At 37.4% G+C, this 14574-nt stretch overlaps 3 protein-coding genes across 5 annotated transcripts; 1 reads left to right on the top strand and 2 right to left on the bottom strand.

The window, feature by feature from the left end:
• Nucleotides 1-3582: 3582 nt before the first annotated feature.
• On the bottom strand, nt 3583-5156 carry LOC110770032 (uncharacterized). Of its 3 annotated transcripts, none has more exons than XR_002528675.2 (5): nt 4920-5156; nt 4530-4700; nt 4327-4390; nt 4113-4220; nt 3583-3842 (listed from the first exon to the last, which is right to left on the bottom strand). XR_002528675.2 is itself a non-coding variant. In XM_021974111.2 (4 exons), exons 1-3 carry the CDS (start codon nt 5055-5057, stop codon nt 4331-4333), a joined length of 369 nt encoding a protein of 122 aa, XP_021829803.1. In that variant the 5' UTR covers nt 5058-5156; the 3' UTR covers nt 3653-4220; nt 4327-4330. The 3 variants fall into 3 exon arrangements, 1 of the variants encoding a protein (XP_021829803.1); XR_002528676.2 differs by having other exon boundaries at nt 3653-4019; XM_021974111.2 differs by having other exon boundaries at nt 3653-4220.
• Nucleotides 5157-5790: 634 nt separating this feature from the next.
• On the bottom strand, nt 5791-8445 carry LOC110770087 (laccase-11-like). The gene is made up of 6 exons (XM_021974178.2): nt 8295-8445; nt 8061-8212; nt 7719-7963; nt 7495-7623; nt 6337-7260; nt 5791-6208 (listed from the first exon to the last, which is right to left on the bottom strand). The coding sequence occupies exons 1-6, from the start codon at nt 8403-8405 to the stop codon at nt 6078-6080; spliced, it is 1692 nt and encodes a 563-aa protein (XP_021829870.1). The 5' UTR covers nt 8406-8445; the 3' UTR covers nt 5791-6077.
• A 1612-nt stretch (nt 8446-10057) lies between these two features.
• On the top strand, nt 10058-14488 carry LOC110770218 (NADH dehydrogenase [ubiquinone] iron-sulfur protein 8, mitochondrial). Its single transcript, XM_021974307.2, has 8 exons — nt 10058-10244; nt 12444-12522; nt 12690-12743; nt 12875-12966; nt 13049-13162; nt 13750-13817; nt 13897-14008; nt 14123-14488. The coding sequence occupies exons 1-8, from the start codon at nt 10191-10193 to the stop codon at nt 14216-14218; spliced, it is 669 nt and encodes a 222-aa protein (XP_021829999.1). The 5' UTR covers nt 10058-10190; the 3' UTR covers nt 14219-14488.
• Nucleotides 14489-14574: the final 86 nt, after the last annotated feature.

Genomic DNA, 14574 nt, shown 5'->3' with positions numbered 1-14574 from the left:
TTTTGAGCAAACTAAAAGGAAAATCTAAACATACAAAAAATTAGCAAGGAGAATTCAAGAGAGCAGCTCCAATTTTTTATCAAATTAACCAATTTAGAGTAAATGGACAAATAGATTCAGTACTTTTATCTATTATTTAAAAAAAAAAAAACACACAATTAAAGAAACTTTGTATCTACTAAGAAGAGAAACTAAAGCCGATCAAAATCGTGGTACAAATATATTCATCTACAGCTATCACTTGTAGAATTAGTATCTTAGATACAAGCCATGAGCTCCTTCATATATGATTCTGTCCAGTTTAAGTAGCTGCTGTCGACATTCTCAGAGTTACTTGGGCTGCAAGCATCCTCTACTTTGGTTTCACCAAGTATTTGTTCAATGTTGAAGACAGGATTGTCCTCGAAGAATGTCAGATCAATCGGATCAACATCATCATAAGAGACCACAAGTTCACCACCAGTTAGACTAGAAGAGCAGGCTTGTTCTACATGCGATGATGATTCTGCCGGTGATCCCATTTCATGATCTTTTTTCATCTTTTTGTTTGTGCTCCTCTTCTTTTGTACTTGATCTTGTGATGAACGCTTTAGATTTATTTCCTTACTCGAGGCCCTATCGTTCTTCCTCATCCGGCAAATCACGAAATCGAAATCGTAACTACGATCATTGTAGTCATTCTTGGGACCAACAAAAAGACTATATTCATCCAGTAACCACCATGTGTGCTCCTCGGACCCTTTATTCTCATAGCGGAATTTTCGTTTTCGGCCAATGGGGTTCGGGTTTCCATTGTCGTCCTCAATGAGTTTGAAGGATTCAGTTTCACTCCAGGTACCGCCGTGGCCAACGCTACGATCCATGCGCTTCGGGGTTAACTTCTTAAGCCCGGAAAGGAAATATAAGTCTTGATCAACAAGTTGAGGCCCTCCGTACTTGTTCCAAATCTCCGAAGGCTCTAACTTGTTGCCGAAGAGATTGCAGGCACGGATGAAGTTGCTGTACGGCGGCATCAAAGGACTTCTGTCGACCAACAAGGTGTGGAGAAAGGAACCCACAATCTCTTTATCAGTGGGGTGGAAACGGAAACCTAACGGCACATTCTGATGATGTGCCATTGCTTGCTTGCTTGGTGCTGCTAATTAAGAAGAGAAGCTTGCTTGGTGCTGCTAATTAAGAAGAGAAGAGAAAGAGAAATCAAGTGACGTTGTTTGTGCGTAATCTGAATTGTATTTATAGGGAGTGTCCGGTTTAGGGTTTCTTTAGTTTCCTTTTTGCGTAAGGAAATAGAATTCCATATGAAACATGGAAACTCTTTTTGTCTTTTTCTTATTTTGTTTTAATTTGAAAGAAAATTTGATTGGCCTGAGCAGTTTTGGTACTTTATTATTATGTTTCTTTTTTGTCTTTTTCCAAATCGAATTGAATAAAAGGAGATTGGCCACAATGTACGTGGTTTTGGTTAGGATCAGGAAAGGCATGAGGCCCTTGAAGGACTTGCAGAGAAGCTTGACACAACTCCATCAAGTTTTCCTGGACATGGCAGTGATGGTTGAAAAGCAAGGCGAACAAATGGATGATATTCATGGTGGAACCATTGCTCTTTTTTCTGCATTGAAGCTGTTGACTGGGCTCTTTCAAAGCAGATACATGGTAGTTGTGGCATTACTGTAAAAAATGCTCTTCTTGCTTCAGAAGATGGTACTTGTGGCATTACTGTAACTCTATTCTCATTTAGCAAACTTTTGTCTTACTGTAATGCTGTTATTGATGATTGTATCTACATCAAATGATACAAAAGCTCCGATTTTTACAGGACAAAAGGATGGAAGTGAATGATAGTAGCAGTAAAGATTTAGAGGGCGATGCTGGGAATTTCGGTAAAAAGTCCGAGCACCATGTTGGAATTGACAGCAGTCCTGATGACTCTAATACCATAGAGAAGAAAGACATCCCCACTGAAATAAATTTTGAAGAGGAAGTAGACATTGCAAGAAAAGTTCTAAACAACTTGATCGCGTATGCCACAGAACTTCTCATGATGATGATCTCGCACAGCTCCGAACGGACAAGGAGCTGTCTATTTTTTAATCTTCTGAGGAGCCCAGTAAATCATCTTTCGAGACTGCAAAAGCATCAGATGTTACTAAGCCTGAAAAGCTAAGCAAAAGCATGGCACCAAATCTTGAACAGACAAGACGAAGAAGATGATTTGCACAGAACAATTTTCAAACGCAATCTTCCTTTTGATATCAATAATGAAGATGTCAAACAAAGTTTTTCTACCTTTGGGGAAGTGCAATCTTTTTTCCCAGTCCTCTTCAGATGATTCCTACATCTTTATTGTGCTATTATGTTGTGGCAGGCGACCAAAAGGAACTGGCTTTCTCAAGATTTAAACAAAAGATGCAGCCAGTTCTGCAGTTTCAGCTGGGAATGCTGCAGTTTCAGGTGGTTATGTTTTGAACTCTTTGATCATTATGTCATGTTTGGCAGATCTATTTGATTAGGGAGCTTCAAACTACAAAGTTAGCTTTAGGATCATAAAAGGCTTCAAACTACTTAGAGATGTTACGAGGAAAGTGAAACCTTCTAATTGACAAGTTCTTTACCGTGATCTCAATAGTTTTAATCTAGACTATTTGACAATGTTGTAGAGGTTTCATTTGAAAGCTTGGAAGCAAAATTCTGATTTATTTTTTGTTGTTGTTTAGAGAAATGAGAGAAGCAGAGTAGCTGAAGATCCTAATCTTGTATTTTTTATTTATTATTGTTTAGAGAAACGAGGGTTTAAGCTAGCAAGAGAGAGGTATGCGAAGCTAAAAATATGTCAGAATAGTTCCCAAGATCGCACTCTCCTGTCAATTTTTGGAAAATTAAAGTAATTGGTCAAAATTTGAAAGCTTTAAATTTAAATGTGAACTGGTTTGACAATGTTCTTTACCATCATTTGAACATAGACAATAAGCTGTTTTGGGAGCATTCAGAACACAAGTGAAATCCACTATAAAAGTTGGCTACCACATACCAACTAGCCCTTGATATAGTGGTATGTTTCTTCCCAATGTTGGAGGATGTCTCAAATTCAAATCCTCCCTCTCCGATTGATAAAATAAATAAATAAACAATGGCTCCCACATAACCTAGTGAAAGATGGACATAACAAGCAAAAGGTTTTTTCCTAGAGAGGTGCCATTTTTACACGACGGATGTAAAACTTTCATTTGTCAATTTAAAATTTTAAAATCCTTAATAATATAGTAAGCAAAAGAAGAAGAACCTTGCTTCTAAGCTTTGGGACCAATTGTTTATTCAATATCTGGTTGTCATACTGCATACCGAGGACAAAAGCTTTTATAATGGATTCGCCCAATACGGACATGCATTTCCATTCCATTCCATCATCCCATGTATGTAATCACAGTTGGTGCACGACAAAGATTTCATTTTATGTGAAAAATAATCACCAGGCAGGCAGAGAGCTTAAGCAAACAAGATTAGAAAGAGCCATAAAGCACCAAAGGGTATACAAGAGTAGATCGTAAGTATTGAAAACCAAAGTAACCAACTATAAGATATGAATGAACCAATGAGATATCCAAATTGTAGAACTGATGTGTGGGAGGGGGGGAAGTGATCAATGGTAAGTACATCATTAATCATTATACATTAGTTTTTAGTCAATTGTAAGGTGTTTGAATCGGAATACCTAAACAAACATAAACAATGGAATGTAGGAGTAGGAGATATTGCATTACTAAACCACACATCTAAAAAAGTACACATATGTCTTAGCAGCGCCCTCCATCCTATCAACACAACAGTCGAAATATTTCATGAACCTGCGTACATCTCAAAAACTTTTAAGTTAAGAAACACGTTAATGTACACAGGGATATCAAATAAACCAATGACAATGAAAGCTAGCTAAATTAGCAATCCGTTTTTGGAGGGAAGCATGGAATGCAGGACCAACTTGTGTATATTTTTGTTTAGGAAAGTCCACACTTCATTTCGCCCTAAATGATCAGTCACGTGCCCAAGCTTAGCAAAATATATGCATTATCACATCGATCGGCTATGAATCTGATTACAAATAATAAGGAATCTACCTTGACGGAAAACTGCTAAATCTCTCTTTTGAAATCCAAAGGTTTCATGGCATCTCCCACTTCTTCAATCTTCCTTATCTGAATATGCTTATCTATAATTTGTTGTATCTGAAATGGAAATAAGCATATATGATTTGAGTCATTATTTAAGCAGCAGCAGCAGCAATGTGATTAGGGAATCTGAAAACCTGATAACAAGTACAGAGGCATATACCCTGTTAACTAAGACCTCCTCTCTTTTCTCTTGCCAGTTTGGTGTAAGGAACCAACTTCTCTTTCTGCAAAGCAAGTTTGGATTGAGTAATTGTGATAACAGTAAAAGGCAATATAAAAACAGAAAGCTATGAAGCATGCATGCATATATATATGTATATAGCTGTATGTATGTAGGCAGAATCTTTAGTTCCTTTCTTTTACCTCCTCAACCATAGGGGGAAGCCAAGGGATATAACGATAAAATTTCGAAGCACCAGCCTCAACAGCAAGGTGTGAATATTGTGGGTCTGTCCTTATGACGATCTCAGCGGAGTATTGGGTACAATTGAAGCAAAATCTGAATGTATGATCCTTCCAAACCTCCCAAAACTCCTGCAAATAATGATGCAACATGAAATTTAAACCTGACGAATTAGAAAACACCAAAGCTCTCAAAACCTAGAGCGAGAGAGAGCATCCACCATCAACAAAAATAAACAAACCCTAGAACTAGAATTAAGAGAGAGCAAAACGAGAGATGAACTGGCCAATTAAAGCTTCAAAGCACGAACAAGATTAAGATTAAAGAAGAATAATAAGCCAAGTAAGTACCTCGCCGAGGGCTTCTTCTTTGCGGGAATTCAACTTGGTGCCTTTGGCCACGACAGTGCTACAAGCGGTGCAGCGAATGCCCGAGGGAAGCATCATCACAACATTCTCAATCTGCGGGTTCTTACGCTGGGCCGCCATCACCACTTTTATATGATATCTCGAAATCGAAGGTTGGGGGAGTTTTAGGGTTGGGTTTGGGCGGGACTCAATCTGTCGAATAGGTGACTGAAATTTGAGACATATGGATTTCTTATATATATCATTGAGAAATCCCGCACTATTTAAGGATTTCTTATATATATTTATTCAGAAATTCCTCCAATAAGAAGGAATTTTAAATAGTATAGCCCCGCGGCTACACCTTTTAAATATTCGAATATATTTTAAACCGTATAGCCGGGTGGCTATACTATTAAAATTTTAGAATACATAAACAATGTATAGCCGATCGGCTATACTATAAAAATTTTCTAATATATTAATGCATTATAGCCGAGCGGCTATACTATTTAAAATATTTTAATAGTATAGTCGGCCGGCTATAATGCGGCTATACTGTTTAAAATATATTCGAATATTTAAACAGTATAGCCACGCGGCTATACTATTAAAATTTTAGAATATTTGAACAATGTATAGCCGATCGGCTATACTATTAAAATATTCGAATATATTAACAAAGTTTAGCCGCGCGGCGATACTATTTAAATATTATATATATATATACACATTTTGTTGGAGCAGATGGCATAGCTTCTGTAGAATATTTGTTCTCATTAACACATAAATCATCAAAAACATATGGAATCAAGCATTGCACTTGTGTTTTCAGGTTACTGTTCAAACAGAAAATGAAGGGTAAATTGATAAACTTGGGCGCAAAGAGGAAAGGCGACAAAGACCATCCTTGCCATATAGATTGGACCTAAAAACTTGGGGCCAATGTCATCCCAGAAATTTGTTGCATGAAACAGGGTTTCAATTAGCATTTAAAAGAATCTGATACACATTACACCGTTTTATTGGGTCTTAAACAAGAATTTTGCATGCACAACTACTGCATTTTGCAGGATTGTTTGCAAGCAATTATCAGCCAAAAGGATCAAAACAAACAATGGTTTGTGTTCCTCAAGAAGTACTCCACTGCGGTTCGAGGAACTAACAAGGTGGAAGGTCTGTAGGTGGAGGCAAGACAGAGTGATCTGAGTCTTTCCCATTTTCCACCACGAATGCAGTCTTCAAACCCCAGCTGGTATGGAGCTCCAAATGACAGTGCATGAACCAGACACCTAAAGATGATCAAATACCGTTCAAAATATTAGTGAAATATCTAAAAAAATAAGAGATATTATTCTTGCTTAATTAGTAACTTTGAAGTATAATGTAGCATGCTATTTGGTTAGTTTGATGTGTTTACCTGGATTATCAGCCCTGAACCTTAAGGCAACCCAACCACCGGTAGGAACTCCAATTGTGTTTCTTTCGGGAGGATCCACCAAGTTATACTTTGCCGGGTCCTTTTTGGGGTCGAAGTTCCCAACTCCGGTCCCAACAACAAAGAAATTGTAACCATGAAGGTGGAAGGGATGAGACTCCACTGTGAGAAGATTGGTGTCTTGTAGCACCAACTCAACTGTTGAATTGAAGGCAAGTTTGCTAAGCCGGGTGCCTAGTTTAGTGCCAAGGTTGGCAGTGAGTGGTGCACCAGTGTAATTGAAAGGTGTTGGAGGGCGGTCTGGGAAATCTGTGGTAAATACTCCCTTGGTGTTGAAATAATGAGCTTGAAGCAGTCCAATTTGGGGCATCACAAATGTGATATTGTTTAAAGAAGCAGTGAGCTGTGTTCCATTGTGGCAAGTGGTGCATTGGTTGATTCCCAACCCGATCGTGTAAAAGAGATGTCGATCAACTTTAAGAGGTACACTGGCCGGGAACTGTGCTGTGTTTAGACTTCTTAGCTTGGCATTGAAGCTCAATGCGAAAGCTGTGTTATTGAGTGCCGGAAGTTGGGGAAGAACTGGCTGCACAGTATTTGGGATGCCTTTGTACTGCAGGATTCCAGTGGCAGTTTTGTTGTCAATGGAAACCGGTGCGTCCATGAATGGCCTAGCCGCCATGAAATATCTTCCAGGCACTTGGTTGGCTTGAACGAGAACATTTGTGGTCTGGCCTGGTGCTATTAGTATTGCTTGAGATGTGAATGGTTTGGTGTATACTGCATCAATTTCTACCACTGTCAAGTTGTGACCAGCAATGGCAAAGAATAGCTCATCATTGAGTGCAGCATTGATGATTCGTAGCAGGTACGTCTTTCCCTGTTCAACCTCCAATGCATAGGTATCTGAGATAGCAAAAACAAGAAAGGATGAGAATGCAAAGTCTCATTTTTCATGTCAAAATGGCAGTCCCATAAAACAAAAGTGGTCTCAGAACATCTAGTGTCATAGATGGGAAAAGTTCTGGCATACAATGAGTGTATACAACGTAGCTCTCATAATAACTAGTTGCACATCACCATGTGCATTGTATAAGCTCATTGTAGGCAAGAACTTTTCTACAGAAGGCGGTGGTTTACGTTTTTCAGAACAGGGAAAGAGAGGCCCTGGCTTCCCATTGATGGTGTGTGCATCTGACATATTTGGTGGCAATCCCAGTTTGTTTCCTTGTTTAACAACCTCTTCGACGTCGTTATTCCACCATTCTCCTACACCATTCACAAGAAACAATACAATCATTTTCTGCATAAAGTATTAAAAAATTCTGTATACAGTTACAAATCTTATAGTTGCACCAACTCACCTAAGACAATATTAGCCTCCTTGTATGGCTGAAGAAATGGAAAACCAGTCCCTTGTTTTGGCAAGATGACAATTGCTCCATACACAGTGGCTCTTAGCCAGAAAATATGTGCATGCCACCATAGAGTTCCCCTTTGCCCTGTTATAGTGATATTGTAGGTGTAACTATGTCCTGTCTTGATAGGACATTGGGTGATATAGGCAGGCCCATCTGCCCACCCATTTCTATATTGCTTTAATCCATGCCTGCAGAATTCAATCAAAATATGACATTAATAAACCCAAATGTTCATTTTAGTTTTATGCTTGCATAATCATATGAATTCAAATATAAATTTCCTACCAATGAATTGACATATTGTATTGTGCATGGTTGGTAACATTGACAAGAAGTGTATCTCCTTCTCTAGCATAAACTGTAGGTCCAGGGAACATCCCATTTACTGTAACAATTGGCTTAGAATGGCACAACCTGCTCACATTCTTCACTTGAACCTGAAAATAATTTTTGGAACAGATAAATAATAACCAGATATAAAATGCATGCAATTTAAGTCTGCCATTTTGAAATGCTCACATCGAATCGGTATGTCTTCAAAGCTGCTTTTGCCGGAGTGGAAAAGAACCCAACTAAGCATAAGAAGAGAAGTGCAGAAGAACCCCAGCAGAAACTTTTGGTTCTTACCATTTTTCGTGACTGAATTGTTATACAATGGCAAGTTTGTAGGGATGAGACACGGTAGCAAGTCAGGTTCTAATGGTTTTATATGGATGTGCCCAAAATATAAAATAAACCATCAGTTTGTTTATGTTAGATGGAGTTGGTGTTGTCAACATTAGGTAGAGGCTGTAGAGGTTGTACATGAAAGCTTTGAAGCAAAATACAGATGGGGACTTCTAGTGTAAAGCCAACTTGAAGAGGCAAACAAAGTAGCTGAAGAACTTAATCTTGTATTTTTTTTATTGTTCAGGAAAATACAAGTATAAGCAAGAGAGCTACTTGAAGCCTAGATATGGATCTCTCAACTTTACCTTCAAGGAAAATGGTTGGCATCAAGCGTATGTTTTCTGTTCACATATACACTTTGGGTCTTTTTTTCTCTTTTGGCTTACTATTTTTGACATTGTATGTGGATTTGTTTGTTTAAAACAGGATTTAGCATTTAGCATTTAGGATAAAAACTTTGAACGAAAATCAAGTTTACCTTCAAGGAAACTCTACAGATTCCGTTGGATTCTGACAAAATGGGAGTAGGCGCAAAAGCAAGCCTAGCTGAGCTGCCGAAGCTGGTGTTAAGTGCAAATGTGTTCAGTTTTGCTGTTATGCACACCTTTACCATCAATTGATAAATCAGAAGCATGGAGAAAGGCTTTGTTGGTTCACATGTCATTCCTTTATACTGCCTTTGCTGTATTACATTTCTATAGTTTCGGAGTTTGTTCATTATTGTTTGTACATAAGAATACTACGTTTATAGGTGAAGATTCTACAGTCTTGTACTGTTCTTATTTGATTTTGGTAACAGATATTTTTCCACATGAATGTGGAATACATTGCAAAAATAGCACAAATGTACTATGAACCCAATCCTTTCATGTCCACCAGCTTGTGTCTCCAAGAGTTCGAATTGTTGGTATAATGGAATGTTCACATTGGAAAACTTTTTAACCAACTTCATTTTTGTATCTGATACACCACGATGAGATCTTAACGAGTGTACTCTTAATGGTGTTGCAAGTGGATGAGTATGTTCCTGAATGAAAGTCTTAACTACAAAATTGAACCCATCATAAACTATTGTTAACTTTGCTTTGCAATTTTCCATCATAAAATTGAACCCATTCATTCATCTAATGCATTTGCCATCACTCCTGCACTGAATGTATAATAAGAAAATTAGTATAAACATATGTAATAAACAAAAGAAAAACTTGAATGGAAGAAATAAATAAAAATTAGATTTTCACATGTTAATTAGTAACAAATTAGCATAGTTGCAAGAACCTGAGATTGAGCAGAACATGGGGCAGCCATGGGAGGAAGAAGAACACATTAGATTTGTGGATTTTTAATTTTTACCTTCTTTTTTTTTGTTAAGTTAAATTTAAAAAGTAAAAAAAAAAATTGATATTTTAAAATAATTTTTTCTCAACCCTTGGATTATTAAAATAAAGAATTGGAATCATTTCTAATAACATGATATTATAGTTCAAAGGCCATTGTGGAAAGAAAAAAAGAAAAAAAAAAACCCCCAATAAACGCGCATCTCCTGGGCCATTCCATATCAAAACGCACCGTTTACATGGTCACAACCGACTGGTGGCAAGCGACGAATCAATCTGAACTAAGCCCCGGACATCAATTCCCATTTCCATTTTATTGGCGTTAAGCCTGTGCTCGTTTCGTTCCCAACGTTTCCAAATCGAAACCCGAGTCACATAGGAGACCCATCCGACTCAGCCATCATCAGCAATGGCTGCGATCTTAGCTCGCAAGTCCCTTCAGGCTCTCCGCGCCAGGCAGCTCGTAAGTTTATCCTCTGCCCTAACTGCTCTTTTATCGTTCTCCGTTTGGTTTCTGAGAAAATGGGCAAAGCAAACCAAAAAAAAAAAAAAAAGCTTCAATCTTAATGTTCACTTTTGAATACCTATGAAAGGCAAATTTTCCAACTCTTTTACTCCTTCCAAATTTCTTGGATCAGGAGCATTGTACTGAGACTTGATTTCTTTGAGCTGAACTGAGCCATTTGTTTTATTTGTTCTTAAATTTTTCGATTGAAAATCCGATTTTCATACTTTAGCTCCACTACTGATATATAATTGTATTGATTTTTTTTTTCAATCCTATAGAGCTGCTGCTGTTTTAAATTTCAATACTGAATAGAGTTGGAAAAGGGTTGGAAGCTAATTTCTTTGCGATTTTGTTTATTGGATATTATTGTGGTTATAGACCAATTCTTGCTTTCTGAATCTGCTATGTCTTGCGACCTTTAGCGTGGTTTTTGGTAACCTAATTTTTGCACAAGGGAGGTGGATTACCTTTTTTTAGGTTCTATTTTTTCATTTTTTTAATACATGTCCAAGTGAAATTTATAGGGCTACCTGGGTATTTCATTGTTTGTGGATGACCCATGAACAAGGCATGTGGTGCACCAGAACTAATATTTAATATCGGATATTATGACGGGTATTGGAACGGACACACAAAACCGAAGAATTTATTATGCCTTGCAATGTCATTTGTTCTGAGAATTAGGGCAATTGTGGTGCTAATCAAAGGAGCTTAAAAGAATTCTGGGTTGCTCAGATTTAGGGTGTGTTTGTTTCATGGAATGGGGTTTTAAGAATCTATTCATTGGAATGAGATTTTTAGGAATCAGTGGAATTTAATGATTTTCATTTCAGTGTTTGGAAATGTTGGAATGAAAGTGATTAAGACACCAATGAAATTTTACTGTTTAGAACCAATTGCATAAGGTAATCGTTTTCATTTTGATTTTTTGAATGGCAAAAGCAGAGATTGGGGTTAGAAAGCCCACCTCGTCCCTTGGGTTAACAAAACTTTCATTTTGTGGGTTTTGGATATCTATGGGAAAACCGACACTAAATGATTTGTACTTACCAAACATAGAATAACCTCATTGCTCAGCATCTATTATGCAAATCAAACACATTCATAGTGTTTGGGAGTCCTTTGGCATGATCAAAGTATACTACAATTTGAGGTGTAGTTGACTGGTAACTTGAATTAAATTTGATTGAAAATACTAGTTATCTATTTGAATTTGGTTCTTCAATATAGAAGTTTTCTGCTAATTCCAATAAATGAACTGATTATTGTGCATTGTCACCAAATTTTGATAGATCAAAGATTGGACTTAACTACTCAATAAATAGTGTAGGAGATCACATTCATCAACAGGTTGTTTAAAAATAATCACTGTAACGTACGATTCAGATTAATGTAGGGTCAGTTTGAAGACAATGTTTCTGTTTTCCGGTGTTTCTTTTTAATCAAAGAGAAAGAGGGGAGCTGGGGATGATAAAAGAAAGAGAGATGAGAGTGGTTAGGAAATAAAGGGGATATAATATATAACATTAAAACTAAATTCCCCAAAACCTAAAAAAACCATATAAAACTGTTTTTGAGCTTTTATTGTAAAATCAATTCTGAGTTTTATTTCTCTTGTCTCCTTAAGTTATTTCATCTCTATTATCTTTTTCTTCTATCTTCCCTCTCTTTCTTTAATGAAAAAAGAAGAAGAAAACCACACAAAAAAAACATTGTCAATAGGTTCTCAGATTTTTTGAATAGTTTAATTTTGGTCCTTGTAGTTTGACCTTTTTTTTCACTTTGATTTGTCATTTTAATTGGCAATTTACTCCTGTAGTTGTATTTACTTAGCAATTAAGTCCTACAAAATTAGACAGCATGCTTACATGGTCCTGATTACAAACTTTTTGGAGAGACTAAGAATTCCCTTACATGTGGTGGTTGCATGTTGCCACGTTGACGGAGTTTACGATTTGGACTTGATTGCAAACCAAACAAAACTACATTTGAATGCCCTCACATGTGGTGGTTGCATGTTTCATATTTTTTTAATTTCAGTATAATTATAGGGAGAGCTTTCTTAAAACTTTGGGTTTATGTATAAATACCTGTCTCGTATTCTTTTTTAGCTATTGGACGTTTTACTGGTCTATTTTTTGGGTTTGTGTTTAGGCTGTACCAGGGCAAGCTTTGCAGGGTTCTTACTACTATGGACCGCGTTCCAGTTCACACTACTTCTCCACTATAAAAGGTTTGCTCTTCTGCAGGGTCATGGGTGTTGTAATAATGATAGTTTAAGATAAAATTATATCGATATCTTCAATATCATGTTATTTGGCCTTTACGGTGCTTCATCATGGTGTGATATTATCTTTTAGAATAATTTTTTTTGTACTTCTTTGTTTATGCCAACTGCAGAGGATGAGGAAAGAGAGCAACTCGCAAAGGAGATTTCGAAGGACTGGAGTTCTGGTAATCCCCCTCCCCTCAAGAAAAAAGGGAAAAAAAGAAAGAAAAAGGAAACCATTTTTGTTCTTAATTTGGTGTTATTACATTATTTTAGGCTATGCGAAATAATAGCCCGAAATTTTTAATTACTGCAGTCTTTGAGCGAAGCATAAACACATTGTTCCTCACTGAAATGGTTCGAGGTCTGATGCTGACGCTTAAGTACTTTTTTGAGAAAAAAGTTACTGTAAGCATCTTCCGATACACATTGCCAAGTTCACTTTTCATTTTTCCATGGTGAACTATGAAATCTATCTTTTGTTTTGCAGATCAATTATCCATTTGAGAAGGGCCCTTTGAGTCCTCGTTTTCGTGGTGAACATGCCCTGCGGCGATATCCTACGGGAGAAGAGCGTTGCATTGCATGCAAACTTTGTGAAGCTGTAAGAGTTGAAAACTCTTTTGTGGCTATTTTAGGTTTTCAAATATGAATTAAAGACAGCATATAAATTTAGGTTATGATGCTGAAAATTCCTGCCTGCCAAAACTGGTTAGAAAATTTCATAATTCTTCATCTAATATGTCTGGGTCAGTTTACTTGTTTCTGCTTTGATGTTTATTTTTGTTGTTGATATGCATTCCTTGAGCTGCCAATGGGCAGAGCCTGCTTTGTCATCTTGGACAATTCCTAGAGCTCGAGGCCGGACAACGCTGCCTCCTGTCACATTCAGCAAACTATATTGGATTTTTGGCCTTGTTTGGCAGCTGTGCCTCATTGATGTCTAATTACTTTCCAGATTAGGATATATTCTTGATGTGCACACATAGTGCTGTTACACTGATATTTGTGTACACGGTGTTTTTTCTGCTCTTATGCTTTATTCCTTTGCCTAGGATGTAATTCAGTCTCATGTAGAAGTATCATTTCACTGCGTAAATCCGCAACAGGCTAGCTTCATGTGTTACTATGTTATAAGGCGTGAGCAGCTGAATATAGCATTTTAACTCACAAAGCAGTTGTTTTTCTCAGATATGTCCGGCGCAGGCAATCACAATTGAGGCTGAGGCACGAGAAGATGGTAGCCGAAGGACTACTAGGTGAAGGATGACTCTCCCTTCTTCCCCTCCCCCCTCTTTTCCCTCTCAATTTCCGCCTCACACTTGTCTAGTTTTTCAGGTATGACATTGACATGACAAAGTGCATCTACTGTGGATTCTGTCAAGAGGCATGCCCTGTTGATGCCATTGTAGAAGGACCGAACTTTGAATTTTCAACAGAGACTCATGAGGTTACCGAGCATCCTTTCTTTTGACTCATAGCAACTAATCCTATGTCTTCATCTTTATTCAAATCACATTTTCTGATAACTGATCCAAGGCGCTCTTTTCTGCTGCTGTTGCAGGAGCTTCTTTACGACAAAGAAAAGCTGCTCGAGAATGGAGACCGATGGGAGACTGAGATTGCTGAGAACCTCAGATCTGAAAGCCTCTACCGCTGATTTTCCACCCCATTGTTCTTTCCTAGTTACCGTACTCGCACTTTCTTGACTTTTTGATGACGTGGAAAAATAATAGATCCATGCATGGATCTTAAAGAGGTTGTATTGTTGGTATTTTATTACCCTAATCTTTGTAATTGAGTCATTGTAAGTAATGACTCCAAATGCAGGGGATCAAGTTTTTTTCTGTAAGATCTTTAAACATGTTGAGCATGGTTGGACGTGAATTTTTACCAATTTATATACCATCCTCTAGTTTCGCTTGAACAATGTGAGTTAGTAGAGAATTTGGGTGTTGGAGAAGTTGAAGTCTAGTGACCATGATCCTTTTTACCAAAGAGTTCTTCCAAATTTTT

The sequence above is a fragment of the Prunus avium genome, chromosome 8 (assembly GCF_965620075.1).
Source record: "Prunus avium chromosome 8, drPruAviu1.hap1.1, whole genome shotgun sequence".
Taxonomy (NCBI): domain Eukaryota; kingdom Viridiplantae; phylum Streptophyta; class Magnoliopsida; order Rosales; family Rosaceae; genus Prunus; species Prunus avium.
Note: the sequence above shows the minus strand (reverse complement) of the source record. Positions and strands in the feature narration are given on the sequence as shown.

Excerpts from the sequence above, each read along its gene's own strand:
- LOC110770032 (XM_021974111.2), bottom strand. The coding sequence starts at position 5,057 with ATGGCGGCCCAGCGTAAGAACCCGCAGATTGAGAATGTTGTGATGATG. Across the intron at positions 4,701-4,919 it reads AAGAAGAAGCCCTCGGCGAG|GAGTTTTGGGAGGTTTGGAA; the intron begins GTACTTACTTGG and ends CATTATTTGCAG. Across the intron at positions 4,391-4,529 it reads TTCCCCCTATGGTTGAGGAG|AAAGAGAAGTTGGTTCCTTA; the intron begins GTAAAAGAAAGG and ends CTTGCTTTGCAG.
- LOC110770087 (XM_021974178.2), bottom strand. The coding sequence starts at position 8,405 with ATGGTAAGAACCAAAAGTTTCTGCTGGGGTTCTTCTGCACTTCTCTTC. Across the intron at positions 7,624-7,718 it reads GGAGGCTAATATTGTCTTAG|GAGAATGGTGGAATAACGAC; the intron begins GTGAGTTGGTGC and ends TGAATGGTGTAG. Across the intron at positions 7,261-7,494 it reads CTTTCCCTGTTCTGAAAAAC|ATACCTATGCATTGGAGGTT; the intron begins GTAAACCACCGC and ends TTGCTATCTCAG.
- LOC110770218 (XM_021974307.2), top strand. The coding sequence starts at position 10,191 with ATGGCTGCGATCTTAGCTCGCAAGTCCCTTCAGGCTCTCCGCGCCAGG. Across the intron at positions 10,245-12,443 it reads CTCTCCGCGCCAGGCAGCTC|GCTGTACCAGGGCAAGCTTT; the intron begins GTAAGTTTATCC and ends GTTTGTGTTTAG. Across the intron at positions 14,009-14,122 it reads TTTCAACAGAGACTCATGAG|GAGCTTCTTTACGACAAAGA; the intron begins GTTACCGAGCAT and ends CTGCTGTTGCAG.